The sequence below is a fragment of the Arvicola amphibius genome, chromosome 4, assembly GCF_903992535.2.
Source record: "Arvicola amphibius chromosome 4, mArvAmp1.2, whole genome shotgun sequence".
Classification (NCBI taxonomy): domain Eukaryota; kingdom Metazoa; phylum Chordata; class Mammalia; order Rodentia; family Cricetidae; genus Arvicola; species Arvicola amphibius.
The window spans coordinates 139,092,974-139,110,595 of NC_052050.1; the positions used below are offsets into that span (position 1 = coordinate 139,092,974).

Consider the following 17,622-nt stretch of genomic DNA (forward strand, 5'->3'; position numbering starts at 1 on the left):
AAGGGAGGCACCACTGAGTGTGCAAATGGTGCAATTATCATTTAAGGGTAAAGAATCACAGTTTGTCAACTTGTAGAGTCTTCTCAACAAGTAGAACTCTCACTATACTCAGACTGTATTATTGTGTGAAAATGTGGAAATTTCAAGACATTTTGTAGGTAGAAGGTATTTATAAATATATTGATAAAATGTTTTCCTCTGCTTTCTTTACTGCAACCATCTGTATGATTTTTCTCTTGAGAGTTGTTAAAGATTTCATGTGTCTAGTGATAACTTACTAGAGTCTGTGTGGGGCTTTGCATCTAAGTATGGACAGTGGTGGGCACTTTTGGCAGAGCTAACGTAGCCATGGTGCAAAGCAATTAAAAGTTTTGGCCAAAGATTTAGGTAGCTATATTTACCTAACTAAATTGGATAGATAACTAAATTAGATCAAAATAACTAAATTTAAGTAATTAGATTTAGTTTTAGACAACTAAAATGAAGATTTGACTTTTTTATATACTTAATTTGGGATACTAATATAATTTATATTACCATGAATTAAAAATTGTTTTTAATATGAAATTTCTGTTGGCATATTGGTTGCTTTGGTTTGGTTCACTCTAGATGCTAGATCTTGTAAGTGTACCTAATTGGAAAACGATGGGCATTTCCCCTCCAGAATTGGTAAATTATGACTCATGCGTATAATTCTGATACTTTAGTGGTAATGAAAGGACTTGCCTAGATGATCAAACTTGATTAGAATGGAAAGAAATTAGCATGTTACCTGTCACTGTATTCTTTATAAGAAGCCAATGAAATGAATATTTTCCTCTTCTTATATGATATATTTGTTTTTTGAACATAAATATCAGTTTTATTATTTTACTTATTTTTAAGACCGCTTATTGCCGGAACCCAATGCAAAGCAAATTAATTGTCTCAAGACCTACTTCGGCCATTCCAGTTTTAAACCGTGAGTGTGATCTCAATTAATTACATTGTGGGCTTAAATTGTTTTTACCAAGATAAAAGTAAATAATCTATTTCACAGTAACAGCCTAATTTTACTGCAGTCATATGTGTCAAATGTATATTGTATGTGACACCAAAGTTATTTGAAGTATTAATTATAGAAGTTTTTTTTGTTCTTTTAATAAGAAAGGAAGCATTGTTTTCTCTTTAACTGGGTGGGTCTATGTAGAGGCTACATAGTAAGAAATAAGTCTTCTCTCATTGCTGATTTACCTCTCATTAAGTATAAAATTGGAGGGAAGATCTTTCCTGTTTTCTGCAAGTGTCCCATAGCACACTGTCCTAAGTCTCTAGGAGAACCATCTGAGGGACAGTGGTGTTTTCCTGTTTTAACATATCCAAATGCCTGTGTCCTATCACTGTGAAGAGACGCCATGACCACCGCAACTCGTATAAAGGAAATGTTTAATTGGGGTTGGCTTACTTCTTGAGAGGCTTAGTTCATTATTGTCATGTCAGGAAGCACAGTGGCATGTAGGTAGGTAGACATAGTGCTGGTCATGTAGTTGAGAGTTCTACATCTGGGTCAGTAGGCAGCAGGAAGAGAGAGTGAGACACTGGTCTTGGCTTGAGCTTCTGAAACCTTAAAGCCCATTCCCTGCAACACACTTCCTCCAACAAGGCCGCACCTACTTCAACAAGGCCACCCGTCCAAATCCTTTCAAATAATGCCACTCCCTGTGAGCCTATGGGCGCCATTTTCATTCAAACAACCACAAGGGCACATTAAAAACTAGAAAAGTGAGATGATTAAAAATGAGATTAGGAACAGGTAAATTTGAATAAGACCAGTAAGAAAGTAAAAATCTATATTGAGTTTTGAGTATTTAAAATAGAATCCATTGAAGCATTTCTTTCCTTTTTTTAAAAAAATTTAGTTTTTTAAATTAAAATATATCCTCTGTACAGAAGGACACAAATAGATGTATAGAGAAGTAAGCTCTGGCACTCCGCATGCTGGTATAGACCGCACTCAAGATCTCCAGTAGATTTCCCCCTTGACTATCACTTTAACACAGGTTTCTCATTTCACACTTACAACAGTCCTCTCACGTACTTTGCAGTCCTGGTTCTCTTGGTCTATAGTATAAGGCTGGGAGTTGATTTTAGCCGTTAGCTACATGGCAGCTCCTCATTATTCAGTCAATCTGAATGTGAGTGTGATCAAATGGTTTTTTTTTTTTTTTTTGTCTAAAAGTTCTGGGATTTGCACATATTTACATAGGAAGCTCAAAAAAGTCAGAAAGAGTTGATTAGAGAGCAGAAGTTAAATAGGTCTAACATTGGATTGTTATTGATAAAGCATTTTGCTTTTTACTTTTCAGGGTTCAGTGGAAAGTCATTCATTCTGTATTAGAAGAAAGAAGAGATAATGTTGTTGTCATGGCAACTGGTAAGTTACATTTAAAGTAAATAATTAAATCATTAAAAATCATAAGGCAGTTTTAATCTTTTACAAACTTAAATATAGGAGAGAGTGAACATGGCAAAGATTTTATATTTATGCATGATTACCTTTTAAGTCTATTTATTCTGTTATATAAGCTGTAAGAAGAAAGTAAAACATGAAAAGATTATTTTTATCTTGTGCATTATTTTTATAAAGGTTATGGGAAGAGTTTGTGCTTCCAGTACCCACCTGTTTATGCAGGCAAGATTGGCATTGTTATTTCACCTCTTATTTCTTTAATGGAAGACCAAGTTCTCCAGCTTGAGTAAGTAATGGTTTCATTGCTACATCATTGCCTTTGATAAGCAAGCAAGAACATTTTTTTTATGTTTTAAATATTTTTATTAGCAGAACTTATAATTTCTAATAGTCAAGAACTCTGCTTACTCAACCTCCGAAGTTCTCTCTCATTTGTTACATTTGATTGCTATGTAACCGATTTCAGTTCTTTACAGAGACACCAGGGTAACTACCAACTGTACCTTGAAAGCTTAATGCATCAACATTCCAGGGTTAAAATAAGATTAGCTTCCTTAGTGTTTTATGGGACTCTATTCAAATTCTACCTCCAAAATTCTGTCACCTTCCATTTCTGTTTTATAAGTAAAACCAAGTTCTTTGTTTTTAATTTCAAAATCCCACAGCTAAGGCTGTTTACATTATTTGGGACCAGTGGCTGCTTTTCACCAACAGGCCAAGTGGTATGCTATTAATATCTTTACTATCCTTAAATTCTGGTTTTTGACATTAAAAGCAAGAACATTTTAAGACTGGACTTTACTATTCAGACTAAGCTGGCCTCAAAGCCCCCATTCTTCTCAGCTCAGTGCCCGCTTGCCTATCTTTCTCCCTTTATTTATTTGTTTGTTTGTTTATTGAGATAGAGTCTTGCTGTTCATAGTCGAGGATGGTATCACTCTGTCCTCTTGCATTGCCCTGCCATTGGGCACACAGAGCACACAGAGCACACATGGCTGCACAACCTATCACACATGGCTACCAGATTGCCCTGATCACGTTTTAAGAAGATTTGTTGCTTTATGCTAGTTTACTATGGCTTTTCCAGAATTTTTCTTTTGTTCTGCTGTCTGGGCTCTTTAGCTTTATGTGAGCTGTATTAAGAGTATATAATACTTTTAAAACTGTGTTTTTATTAGTTATTTGAAAATTCTATGCATGTTTTGATCATATTCACCCCTCCTCTAACCCTAAAGTTTACTTTTTAATCTATGAGAGACCTTTCAATTTCTTCTTGAAAGATTTGCATTAAAAAGTTGCCTTCTCATTAGGCTCTTGAAGGAATATATCAAGTTATCAAGACATGAAAAGAAAGAATATTAGAAAGAAGATGAATATATATTATTACATCTATTCTTTGAGAATGAAATTAGTGTTTGTAATATATGTATTGATGCAGAGTATTTGTGTCTTTTTATAGACTGTCCAACATTCCAGCCTGTTTACTTGGATCAGCACAATCAAAAAATGTTCTAAGAGATATTAAATTGTGAGTAATTTCTATGATTTCAGACCACATTGTAAGAGGTTTATAGTGTAAGAGACTTTTATATACATTTTTATTTAAGATATGAGGAAATTGTAACATATTTATATTTCCCCTTCCCCTTTTTCCTTCTAAACCTGCCCATATACCCTTTCTGCTCTTTCACATGTATAACTTTCACATGTATATATATATATGTATATGTATATATGCATATATACATATACATACATACATACATATATATATATATACACACAAAAAGTTTGCAAAGACTTGATCATCTAGCTAGGGCAAATTGAGGGGGCAGGGACTGTACTGTTAGATATCAGAATCTGGCTTGTAATACAACCTTTGTGGCGAATACTCCCTGACAGGAATACTGTGCTTTATTTTGATGAGTTGAAGATAAATTAAAGAACTTACACTCATAACTGTGTGTGTATAACATTCCTTTGTCATGTATTTTGATTATAATATGTTGTTCTTGCCTTGATTGCTGTCTTTATTGGAGTGTTTCCTTTTCTGTTTCTGTTTCGGTTTGTCTTTACAGAGGCAAATACAGGATCATATACATGACTCCAGAATTCTGTTCTGGTAACTTGGACCTACTCCAGCAACTTGACTCTAATATTGGTAAGTAACAAACTAGGACTTTTGTGAATACAAAGTAGACCCATGGATGAGACTAGATTCAGTAAGGTTGGTTTCAAACGTTTGCTCCTCTAGGAAATCTCTGATCCATTTTGTGTTTGCCCGTTTTATAGTACCCTATAACTCCTCATTCCATCGGGCCGTGGACTCCAGGGTTAGTGTTATAACTGTGTACATGCATGTATGTATCACTTGTTACACTATAAACTCTTTAGAAACAAATATACCATTCTTCATTTCTGTTTTCTTACTATAGGACTTGGCACATAGTTGTCTATTTCAGTATGCCACTGAATGAGTGTTGAATCCTAGATTCTGAGATTTATCTTGCTTCATCTTCTGAGCCTAAATTAAATGTGTACTGGTTCCTCATGCTTTTTTTTGAGCTTCTCTTTATTACCTTCTTCATCTGGGGTAAAGAGAGAGAAGTGTCCTCTGGTTGGGGTCTTGCATTAAGCTAGAGACTGGGAGATAAGTCTAATCTTCACCTCAACGTGTACTCACTGTGAGGTGCAAATTTCAGTTCCTCTCCTATAAAATGAAGATCTTAAGAAAGGAGCTGCCTTACAACCGCTGTTGAGAACATCATACAAAATGCATGTGCAAAGAAGCCTAGATTCGAGTTCTGTAATCTCTTGTTTGCATGAAATACATCACAGTGTCTCAGTGTGAAAGTGTATACATTTGGACATCAGCCTTTAGGTATTCCAGGTTCCCTAGTCCCATTATGTTGCATCATGTAAAACACTGCTTGTTGGAGCTGCATTTCTAGACCCAGATCCATCTCATAATGCTGAGCCAGGCTCTTCATTCTTGTTTGTAAGAATCACCCTTCAAACTTTAGAAAAATGTTGCTCAGCATATAAATGGAGCTTTCTCCCCCATCCCCCATCCCACAACTGCTTCTAAATAATCACTGAAGCTTAATATTAATTGCAGACTGTTGGCTGAACAGCTCAGGCTTATTATGCCATAGGAACTGTGAATATAGAATTAGTCATACTCGGTGACACTGTTTGTACTTAAGCACTTTCATGTTTTTGTTTGTTTGGTGGTGGTTAGATTCACCCATTCCGAAGGAGATGAATGCTATCCATATTTGAAACCTTCATTTGAATTTTATCCAGCTTGTAGGATAAAATTGTTTCCCAATTTGTAGGATCTTTTTGAAGAATGAGGTATTAAGTAATTTCATATAGGCCATGTTTTCAGTATTGTACTGTGCTGGCTAGTTTTATGTCAACTTGGCACAGGCTAGAGTCATCAGAGCGGAGGGAACCCCAAATGAGAAAATGCCTTCCTTGGATGTAGGCAAGACTATAGAGCATTTTTCTTAATTAGTGATTGTTGTGGGGAGGGCCCAGCCCACTGTGAATGGGGCCACCCCTGGGCTGATAGTTCTGAGTTTTGTAAGAAAGCAGGCTGAGCAAACCATGAGGAACAAAGTCAGTAAGCAGCACCCTTCTGTGACCTCTGCATCAGCTCCTGCCTCCTGGTTCCTGCCTTGACTTCTATCAGTGATGAAGATGATGTGGAAGTGTAAACCAAATAAACCCTTCCTCCCCAAGTTTCCTTGGTCATGGTGTTTTATCACAGGAGTAGTAACCCTGCCATGGACTTATAGGAATATATAATAATTTTTTTTAACAAATTCAATGAAAGCAAACTTTTATATTTTAGTATGTGATAAAACCAACAAATAATGAGGGCATAAATTAACGTTAAGTCAGTGGTTCTCAACCTTCCTAATGGTGCAACTCTAATACCATTCCTCATGTTGTTGTGACCCCCAACCATAAAATTATTTTCATTGCTACTTCATAATTTCAATTTTGCTACTGTTATGTATCATAATGTAAATAACTTTACTTAGTGGTCTTAGGTGAACTGTTTTCTTAGTGGTCTTAGATGACCCCTGGGAAGGGCTGTCTGGCCCTTAAAGTGATTGTGACCCAAAGGTTGAGAACCACTAATTTAAGGATCTATGTTACCAAAGTGTGCCTATACAATCTATTTAGCTTTTATTGGCATGTTTTTTGCCTGTAATGGAAAAAAATTGAGATGTATCCTATTAAACTATAAAATTTCTTTAGAGCACTTCACTGTGTATTAAGCCCAATTACCTTATAAATCAATTTTATAGTTATATGTGGCCAGAAGTTTCTGTTCCACCTGGTCCTGTAGCTGTTCAGTCCCCAATAAGCACACAAAGGTTTATATTAATTACAAAGTGTTTGATCTATTAGCTCTGGCTTATTATTAGCTAGCTCTTCCAACTTAAATTAACCCATAATTCTTATCTATTTTAGCCACATGGCTTGGTACTTTTTCTCAGTAAGTCGTTCTTATCTTGCTTCCAATGTGTCTGGCTGATAGCTGCATCTATGCCTTTCCTCTTTCCAGAATTCTCCTAGTCTGGTTGCTTTGCCTATACTTCCTGCCTGGCTACTGGCCAATCAGCGTTTTATTAAACCAACACAAATGACAAATCTTTACAGTGTACAAGGACATTATCTCACAGAAGTTATATCTAAAAAATTGGTATCCATGACTCTAGTATTCTGAGTATATTTTATTCCATCTTAGTACTTGTTTCAGTTTTATAATTATGTTATATGAATAATTAATCTAAGTTAATCAACATTAAATGCTTTTTACAAGTAATTAGAACTTTTTCCTTTTTAACTTTTATGCTGGGTAAATTGTGAATACTGCAGAGCTGAGGGTATAGCTCAATGATAGTGTTTGCCTAGCATGCTCCCTGGGTTCACAGCTCATTATGTTTAACTTTTGGTTGTTTATTTGTTTTTGGAGACAGAGATTTCTCCAAGTGCTGGGATTAAAGGCATGCGACACCATCACCCAGCATGTTTAATTTTTTTAATTTATTTTTATTCTGTGTGTTGGAGTGTATATGTGCAAGAGAAGGGGAGATGACCCTTTTCTTCAGCCATGCTGGTTGCAGACATTACAAACTTGGGTTATTAGGTTTGAAGGGGAGGGCTTTCACGCATCGAGGCCTCTTGTTCTCTCTAGACGTTATATGTTTTGATTATTGTGGTTTTCTTTTTCATTTTCTTTTTTTTTTTTAAAGAAATAAGTATTTGCTAGGTATGGAAGTGTAATCTCAATTACAGGAGGCTGATTCAAAAAGGTCAAGAGTTTGAGGGTAGTCTGAGCTCCCTTTTGTTTTAAAAACAAAAGCAAGCAAGCAAACACACCCAAAAAATGTGGATAAATATTTTCATCATTAGAGTGAAGTTTTTTTTGCTTTTAATGAATGGAAATGTTTTCTTTGGGTGATTTAGTAAAAGGATTAGGACAAATGAAAATTATTTTTGAAATATTTCATTTAGGCTTTTCTTGCAGGAAATTGTAAAATGCCTACAAAATGAATGTACCCAGGATATTATTTGTACAGTAGTCTGACATTTAAGTAATCAGATTTGTCATTTTTAGGTAAATGTTAAATTTTTTTTAAGGAGTCTGGATCTATAACAGAAATGGCAAACATACTTTTATATGGGAGTTTTTCCCAGCTGCACTTGTAATTGTCTTTTAACTTTGGAAATGAGGCTTGAGTGACAGGTATACTTAAATGAAATATGTATAGGACCTGGGAAGACACTTGAACTTTTGCATTCCAAGTGAATGTTAGCCAAAGCTTAACTAACTCAACTAAACATGCAGGCCAAAGTTCAACACCATTAACAGCTTGTCAGATCTGTATCTAAAGGCTTCTAATGTATTTAACTTAAAATCTAGTTATTTTAATTCCTAAAATGAAAATAAGTGTGTGAGTAACACTGGAATTTTCCCAACACTCATTGGTATTGCATATGTATGTATTATATATAAACACGCACGCATATATACAAAGCAAAGAAGCATACACACATACACACGTGCACACACACTCAGGACTTAATTGTAACTCATAATCTTAAGGACTCGCCAGTTTTTCTTTTGTCTCCTCTTAAGAACTGTGAAATCTTTGAGGTCAAATGTATCTTGGTTATTTAGAAAAGGGTTAATTTAATAATTCTTTTAGACCGGGCCTCTTGTAGCTCAGGCAAATCTTGAGATGGCCTTGAGTCCCTGACGCTGGAATGTGCTGCACGTGCTGCCACCTTGGCTCATGAAAAGGCTTTCGATCATAATGGCCGTGTAGTGATAACAATGATAATATAGTTTTATTAAGCTCCAATTGGTGCCAGGCCTTATCTGCGTATTTTATGTGACTGTTCTAACTTCATCGTAGAGTAGAATAATAAGAAGTGTTAGGTGCTATTACTTCCTACTGTGTATTACTTTAATTTAGGATGATGGTGATGATGATGATGGTATGTGTGTAGAGTGTGCGTGTGTGTACAGATACCACAATGTGTTTGTAGAGGTCAGAGTACAATTGGGAGTCAGTTCTTTCTGTCCACTGTGGGTTCCGAGGGTTGAACTCAATTTGTCAGGCTCTCAAGACCTTTGCCCACTGAGCCATCCCAGCAGCTCTGTGTGGTAGTTTTGTGGAAACTGGGGACTGGAAAGATTTATAACTTGCTCAGTGCTTTGTGCACAGCCACTCTGATTGTAGAGCGCATGTTTGTAGTCCTCTCCCTGATAGAACATACTAGCAAATAGCAGAAAGTTGCTTTTCTCTTAATAGTATTAATTTGGTAATTAATGGTAAAGGTATTACTAGTCAATACTTTGAAATACCTGAAGATGTTTTGATAGGCGCTATTGATCTTGTTTCCGTGTATGGTATGGGGCAGAGGGGAGAGTTATATTCCTTTATAGCTACTTTGTACACAATGGGACTTAGCTCTTTCCGTTCCATTTTATGTTCGACGGTGTGGATGTTGTCATGTCTTCATGCACTGGCCTTTCAGAGGAACTTCCTGCAATATGATATGTGCTCGATCATGGATAATGATGTACTTTATCTCAATAAAAATGTGCTGACTATTTATCTCTCTTGATAGCTAATCTATGAGATAAGATTAACATTATTGCCAAAGAGAAATAGAACAGTTCTTTTGAGCAGACATGGTTGCAGATCGTTTATAAGTGATAGTTCTGGAACAAAGCAATAGTAAGCAGTTCTTGTCTTTAATGACTAGTGGTGAAGTACGGTATGTTGGTAGAATTAATATGTAAAACTTCCTTTATTCTGTTGCCATTTATTCATTTTTCTTCTTCCCTCCTATTCTTACTTATGAGTTTTGATATTATCTGGTGTCATTTATGCTTCTTCTGTGTGTATGTGTGCCAAACACTTTGATTTGGGTTATGCTTTCTATAAGGCATAAATTCTAATAGAAAAAAGCAATATTGACTTAGATAGTTTTTTTTCCTTTTGAACCTTATTTTTCTATATATATTTTCTTTTTGTAGGGATCACACTTATTGCTGTGGATGAGGCTCACTGTATTTCTGAGTGGGGCCATGACTTTAGAAGTTCATTCAGGACTCTGGGCTCTCTTAAGACAGCGCTCCCACTGGTAAGCTTTACCTGATCCGATGGTCCCACCCGTGTCCTAGGTGAGGTTTGAGTCCAGGGTTACTGTCCGGAAGTGCTTTTCAGGACTGGGTAATGTGTGAACAGCTAAAGACTGCTCTATGAAAGAGAAGGTGTCAGATGTAAGCAGGAGAATTTCTTTATGTGTTTAAATTCTACCATTGGCTTCCTTTGGAGGTTGGCTTGTATCCTCTTAAGGATGCTCTCTGACTGGAGTGTCCTTTGACATTGAGCTATTCCATTGTCATCTGTGAAGTTCACTCCCAAGAACCATAAACGTGTGTTATGAAAACAAAAATGGTCACAAAAATATCCCAGTGTTTGTTTTGGTTACATTCCTAGCTGTTAGGGTGCAGGTTGGATACCCCTCCCTGGGATAAGAGTTGGCAAAAAAGTTTTGAAAATATCAGTTAAAAACAGCAGTTATTACTCCTTAGTGACAGGGGACATAGTTCCAAGAACCCCATTGGGTGCCTGGGTCTACCTCCTTGTTATTAATTAGGCATAGTGGATGAATTTAAAAAATGAATAGCAATGATGATATACTATAATAAAAATGCCCACAATCATTATTCTTGACCACGAGGATCATTCTTAAGTAAAATAAGGGGCACCCAGCCACAGTGCTTCCTAGCTTGACTGTTTGTCTGGTAGATGAGATGTTAGTACATGGCCAGCTGGTGAGAGACATGATTTGCGTGGGTCTTCTGGACTTGGAGAGAACAGAGTGACAACATTGGAAGCACAGTGCAAATGTCATCAGTTCCTCAGAGTGGTGAAGAGCTTAAGACATGACTTGTTTCCACTTAATGTGTCTAGACTATGGTTCGCCACAGGACTCTGAACCATGCAAAGCCAATGTATAGGAGAGGACAGGTATGTAGTGTGGCTCTGACATATATTTCTCTCATTTTCTTTTTTTTAAACACTCCACAAAAATGTAGTTGCTCTGTGTTCTTCACTAGTGGGCCATTGTAAAATGGGCTGTGCACTATATCATCCTAGTCATCAGTTTGTAGAAAATGTTTCGGTTGTTTCCTGGATTTAGGATATTGTGAATGGCGGTACTGTGAACATTTGTATATACCGGCAAAGTCCTTCAGTAGGTCAATGATTACATAGCTTGTAAATATAAGTTTTTAGTTTTCTGGGGGAAATGTCAGGGTTGTGGGTGCTGGGTCCCATGGAAGGTCCTTGTTTCATTTTTAGAAAGATCCACAGTACTTCTTTCCAGACTGGCTACTGTGATTTGTTTCTACCCACCCTAGGAGTATATGAGCAATAGTTTCTTCTCATTCTTGTACCGTTTTGTCTTACTACTGTGTATTATTTTAGTAGTTATGATAGGAGTGGAGTGATAGTTTGTGTTTTCAATTTGCATTTTTCTAATAGCTCGTGGTTTTGAAGATCTTATTGTATACTACTTTACTGATTTGGTGAAATTCCTAGTTTAATTGGTTTGTGTTTTTAAACTCTTTTTTCTGTTAAGGGTATGTGACAGAGAGATAGAGGGGAGAGAGAGAAGGAGAGAGGAGGAGGGGGAAGAGAGAGTGAGTTTTGGTTTATGTTTGCGTGCGTGCGTGCGTGCATGCATGCGTGTGTGTGTGTGTGTGTGTGTGTGTGTGTGTGTCTGTGTGTCTGTGTGTGTGTGTGGTGTACTCTAGAGTGTAGCACCTGCAGAGCCCAGATGTTGATGCTAGCATCTTCCTCTGTTGCTCTCCATCTTACTTTATTTGAAGCAGAGTCCCTCACTAGGCAGGGAGCTCCTGAATACAGGGGTTATAGGTGTGTGCTGTGTCTGGCTTTTGTGTGGCGCTGGGGATCTGCACTCAGGGCCTCATGGTCACTGAGCTGACTCCGCAGCCCTCTGTGAACTTAAAGAGTAGTAAAAAGCTGTTTATAAATGAGTCTTTGGTCAGATATTTAGCTTATAAATATTTCTTTACAAGTTTTATTTTATCTTTCTTCAGTTTTACATTGTCTTTTATTTTTCAAGACAGACTTGCTTTGTGTAGTCCTTGTTGTCCTGGAACTCACTTTATAGTCCAGATTGGCCTTGAATTGCAGAGATTCACCTGCCTCCTCCTCTCAGGTACTGGGACTAAAGGCACACACTACTATGCCTAGCCACATTGTCTTTTATAAAGAAAAAATTATAAATCTGTATGAAAATCAGAGTATTGATTTTTTTCTTCATGGATTTTGTTCCTCAATCTTTGATCTTGAAATTTTGCTCTTAGGGTTTTTCCTAAAATGTGTATGTTTGAATTTAGGTCTAAGAGGGTGCAGAGATGGCATGTCAGGAAAAGAACTTACCATACATACAAGTGTGAATACATAAGCTTGAGTCCACAGAATCCATAGAAGGCATAGTAGCATATGTCTACTTGTATGCTGTGAGATGTAGAAACAGGAATCCCCCACTCACTGGATGAAAAGTCTGCTTTCTAACTACTCAATTGTCTTAGCCCCTTTGTTGAAAACCATTCGAATGTACTTATGGCAGTCTGTTTCTTGCTCTCTAGTCTGTTGTATTAGTTTTGATTGAATAAACCTAGTGACCTATGTTTAGATCCTGGTGACAGAAAGACAGTGCCGCCTCCTGATCACGTTTCACAGTTAAATGGGTTAAACAGAGAAAAACACTGAACGTTGTTGTCCTTTGATAAGGTTGTCTCAGTTTCACTAATCACTAATCTTACATATTAGCAGCAAATTGCTATCTTTTAAAATACTTCTTTTTGTTTGGGTTTCTCATAAAGATTTGATTGAGCAGTAATTAAGTAAATAAAACAAATCATCAACAATAGCAAAATCTTAATGTTCCCGCTAGCAGATATAATAAGAAGGAGAATAAATTGGTGTGGTTCAAGGTCTAGGTACGTGTCCAGCACTCTTGCCTCAGATAACCTCAGGACCATTTGTCAAGATAGCCATTATTATCATCATATTTCTTCAGTTGTCACAGATAGTACATTTCCCTGGTTTTCTGGCTTTCCCACCACGCCCTTCTCAAGTCTCTTCTGTTGCTTTGTACCTCCCTGTTTTATTAAGGTTGGCGTGCCCAGTGCCTCACTCTTTAGACGTCCTATCTTTCCTCTGTGTTCGACTTCATGATTGTCTAATACAGCATACAGATTTAAATACCATCCGTTGACGGAGAGCCCTCAACTTTACATCCCTGTCTTGGATTAATACCACCAAGATGTGACTGAGTTCCTCTCTGCTTGGTACTGTCACTACATTTTGTGTTCGCCTACTTCTTCTTTCTCTTAGGCTATCACAACAGCCTCTTGGCTTCCACCTCCGGTGTGTTTCAGCACAGCAGTCAGTGCGATACTTCTGGGTATCTCTAATAAATTTGTGTCTTCTGTGCAAAGCCCTCTTGTAGTGTTCCATTTCACCGAAAAAGGCAAAAATGGATGGGAACCACATCTCACTGAGTTTTATGTTAGCTAGTCTTTCATTTTCATGTCCCAGTGGTGGCCTCAGATTATTAATGAAATCCGTCACTGGGTTAAAATCACTGGATCAGGTTAGAGCCACCATGATCCGGTCACCTCTCAGTAGCTGGGTCTGTTTCACATGGATAAGACTATTTTTGTGGTTAAACTGTAACAAGAGGGAGTTTTTCTGTTTCTTTGGGTTTCTATAAGCAGGGGTAGTGCCCGACTTATAGCAGTTGGTCAATAATTACTTGGGTGAACGAATGAATTCTGGTCAGAAAGCTTGGAATTAGTGAAGTAACTTTCCCACATAGGTAGTTATGAAAGAGTTGGGTGTTAAATAGCTGTGCCACAGCGTGCTGTGCTGATTTCAAAATAAATGATCTGAAAGAGGCAAACCTGAAGTAGCGCATAGTCAGTGAGGGAGCTGGACAGACGTGCGGGAAAGCAGAAGCAATGGAAACAAATGGCGCAGGTCGTACAGAAAGATGACCACTGCCATAGCACAGCAGCACATATGGGGCAAGTGAAGGTGTTTCCATGGTGCATGTTACGGGCCCCTCCTCTGAACGTCTGGGTTTCAGTAATTTAAAATGGTTTCATGAGATAGCGAGAGCTATGTATGCAGTTGGAAGTCAGGAGGAGTGCTTTTGCTATCGTTCCCTAGGCCTTCGATGCTGGGATTGTGTTAAAGGAGGTTTAAATATTTTAAGCAGTTCTTGAATACTCTAAAGGTGGAATTAAATCTTTTATTATGTCTAGCTCTAGACATAATGAGATCATTTTCAGTTCTTCCAGTGATTAAGCAGCATATTCCTTCAGCTGAGAGTCCTGGCAGTTTGTTCCTCAAGTAAGGGCTGAGGATCCTTTTCCCCTTCAAAATGTGTCTCCAACCAGGAGGAAGTGTTTTTGAAGTCCATGAGACACATTGGCTTGTCCCATTACTTTGTCCTAAGGATCCATTAAAAATATGAGCACACAGTAGACACTGAGTAACCAGAACAAGAAAATAAATACCTAAAATCGGTGTGTTTTACAGTGTGAACTAGTCACTTGATCCAGTTTGGAAGCAGAATAGCCATATTTTTAACCTTTGTGTCATGGAGTATATGATTAAGATCCGCCTAAATGTATGGCGACATAAGATTAATTTGTATTGTATTACATTTTGTTGCTTATTCTGCCAAACATTAGTGAAGAGACACTGATGATGGCAACTCGTATAAAGGGAAAAATTAATTGGGGCTGTCTCATAGTTCAAAGGTTTATATAGTCCGTTGTTATCATAGCATGAAGCATGGTGGTGTGCAGGCAGACATGCTGCTGGAGAAATAGCTGAGAGTTCTACATCCAGATCAGAAGCAGCAGGAAGAGAGTGAGAGACACTGGGCCTGGCTTGAGCATCTGAAACTTCAGAGCCCACCCCAGATGACACTCCCTCCATGAAGGCCACACCTTCTACTAGTGCCACGCCCTGTGAGCCTATGGGGGCAACACTCCCTCCATGAAGACCACACCTTCTACTAGTGCCACTCCCTGTGAGCCTATGGGGGCCTTTTCATTCAGACCACCACACCCGCCTGGCACATTTTGTCTCATTTGTTACTCACAGCTTGATGTGACTGATACCCTGATTACAGCCATTTTACAGAGGAGAGAAACTGCAGTTTAGGGCGATAAACAACCGAATCCCACAGCTGATGAGTGACAAGAGCAGAATTGAGCTCTAGTACTTGGACCCGGCTTAGACTGCCTCACTGCTGGGCCTGCTTATGTCTGATTTGTATTTATGATCATTCCCTTACTTTTATAAACATCATCCACTCATACATTGTATTCCTTATAAGAGACAGCCTGGTCTCTTTTTAATAAAAGCACACCTTGTCTTCTTTTTTAAAATGGGCTGTATCCTCAAAACTTCTATCTTTATCTTCATATGTAGTTAAGAAAGGAGTTTGTTAGTACATTTATAAAGTGTTTAATTAAAAACCTTTATGGTGATAAAGTTCTTTGTACAGATAAGCTAAAAGCGTAAATTCATAGGAAATTGCAATGTTTCCTTTTTTAAATGTTAATTAAGGGTTTTTGTTTGTTTTTTGGTTGACTCTCACAGTATGGCTGGGACCAGACTCCAACCTTGCTGTCCTCCTCCCTCATCCTCCCAAGTGCTAGAATTACAGGCTGTGCCACCACACCTATAAGGTCCTCTAGATACTAGTCATTCCTTATTCTCAGACTCATGTTTGTTAGTGTCTTATATTAACACAGATATACCCATCTTAATGCTTGATTAAGCAAACTAATTTCTTTGAAAATTGGGCTTTCTGTGACTTAGTCTCTAGTATATACATTCCCAATGTGTACAGAGAACAGTTCGATTATTAGTCTGAAATAAATGAAATTAATTTGGGTTACATTTTGAAGTGGTTTCACAAAATTTAATAATAGACAATACAAAAATGATTCCAATTGCTTGGTTTCATTGAGTTAGTTTTATGTGACTTCAGATTCATTCTAATTCAATTAAGTTATTTTCATTTTAAGAGTAACTGTTTCTTAGTGGTGAGGACCAAAATTTTCTTAGTGTTGAGGACCAAATCTGGGACTTTGTACCTGCTAAGTTAGCACTCTCCCACTGAGCTCCACTTCAGCCATTTAACTGTTCCTTTCTGTGTATGACTGAAAATTAGCTTTATTTTTCTTTTTGGAAACAGGGCTTCTCTGTGTAGCTTTGGAGCCTGTCTTGGAACTTGGTCTATAGACCAGGCTGACCTTGAACTCACAGAGATCCCCTGCTTCTGCCTGCCGAGTGCTGGGATTAAAGGTGTGCTCCAGCTGGCTAAATTTTATTTTTCTAATCTCACGAAAATTAAGTAATACTTGAAACTTTATCTTAATCTATAGTATTTTTATTGGCAATATTTATTTTATATTGAACACTTATTTTTATTAATTTATATTGTTCAGAATAATGGGTTTCATTATATCTCCATAACATATTCATGGAACTTTGGTCACACTCATTCCCCAAGAAATTGTATTTTGCTTTAATTTTAAGTCAAATTGTATCCATATTTCTTTGCAAATTGGCAAACTGCACATGCATTTATACTTAGCTACAAGATAAATGCTTAAATTAGTTTGTGAGGCAGTCACAGTATATTTGAGTAATTAATTTTATGAGGATATTGTTTCCTCTATCTCCAACAGGTAAAAAAGCATTTTTAAAGAAAGTTGTATTCTTAGCAATAGAATGGCTAATGATTTAAAAATAAAATTTAAGACAGCCTATGTTTTCTGATAATGCAATGGTATCGTAGTTAATAGTGATAATGATAGTGATAAAATATGAAACATTTATATGGGAGGTATTTTGCTCACGTACCTTTGAATTTCTGAAAGAAATACCAATTTTTTCTTGCTACCTCCTGTGCCTCCTGTCAGGAACTGCTAAACTGAGGATAAGCTATGACTTGGTGTCTCAGGAATCAGCTAGTACAGGTTTCACCTTCTGCATATTCGCTCTGTACAGCATGGCACTGACCACTCAGTCAAACCGAAGACAAGTTGTCAAGGCTGTTAAGAGCGTTGCTTCTACCGCTGAAAAACTGTATGCCAGTATAGTTTGTGATGGAATCTTCCCGCCAAACAAAAGATGAATTATATATAGCTCAGCTGTTAAATTATAACCCTGCCAGGGTTTATGGATTGTTAATTACAGATTATTAAAAAACAAATATAATCTCTGCTTCTATCAGCACTATAGTATAGATGGCCAATAAATAGTTTCAGTTTAATGGGGCAAGATAAATTGCATTGAAATCTTATGGATTTACTGTTTAATTTACTAAGTAGGAGATAAGTTTCTCCTTTGACAACATTTTTCTTTCTTACTCAGGGCATGTAGCTCAGTGGTAGAGCACTCACATACCGTGCCCAGGATCCTGGGTTTCGTCCCCAACAAGATTAAAAAGAAATAAATATTTAAACAAGGCAATCACGTGAAGGTCTACGGTTCCCGTGTGGTCGTGAC

The 17,622-nt window shown here is 37.3% G+C and overlaps 1 protein-coding gene across 3 annotated transcripts in view; it reads left to right on the forward strand.

The window, feature by feature from the left end:
* Window positions 1-17,622, forward strand: part of Wrn (WRN RecQ like helicase) — a 101,388-nt gene that overhangs the window by 34,337 nt on the left and 49,429 nt on the right. For all 3 annotated transcript variants that reach the window (XM_038325628.1, XM_038325630.1, XM_038325629.1), the window contains exons 12-17: window positions 886-961; window positions 2,346-2,413; window positions 2,627-2,735; window positions 3,909-3,977; window positions 4,528-4,610; window positions 10,020-10,126. In XM_038325628.1, coding sequence (XP_038181556.1) covers window positions 886-961; window positions 2,346-2,413; window positions 2,627-2,735; window positions 3,909-3,977; window positions 4,528-4,610; window positions 10,020-10,126 — 512 coding nt within the window. The remainder of the gene's footprint in view (window positions 1-885; window positions 962-2,345; window positions 2,414-2,626; window positions 2,736-3,908; window positions 3,978-4,527; window positions 4,611-10,019; window positions 10,127-17,622) is intronic.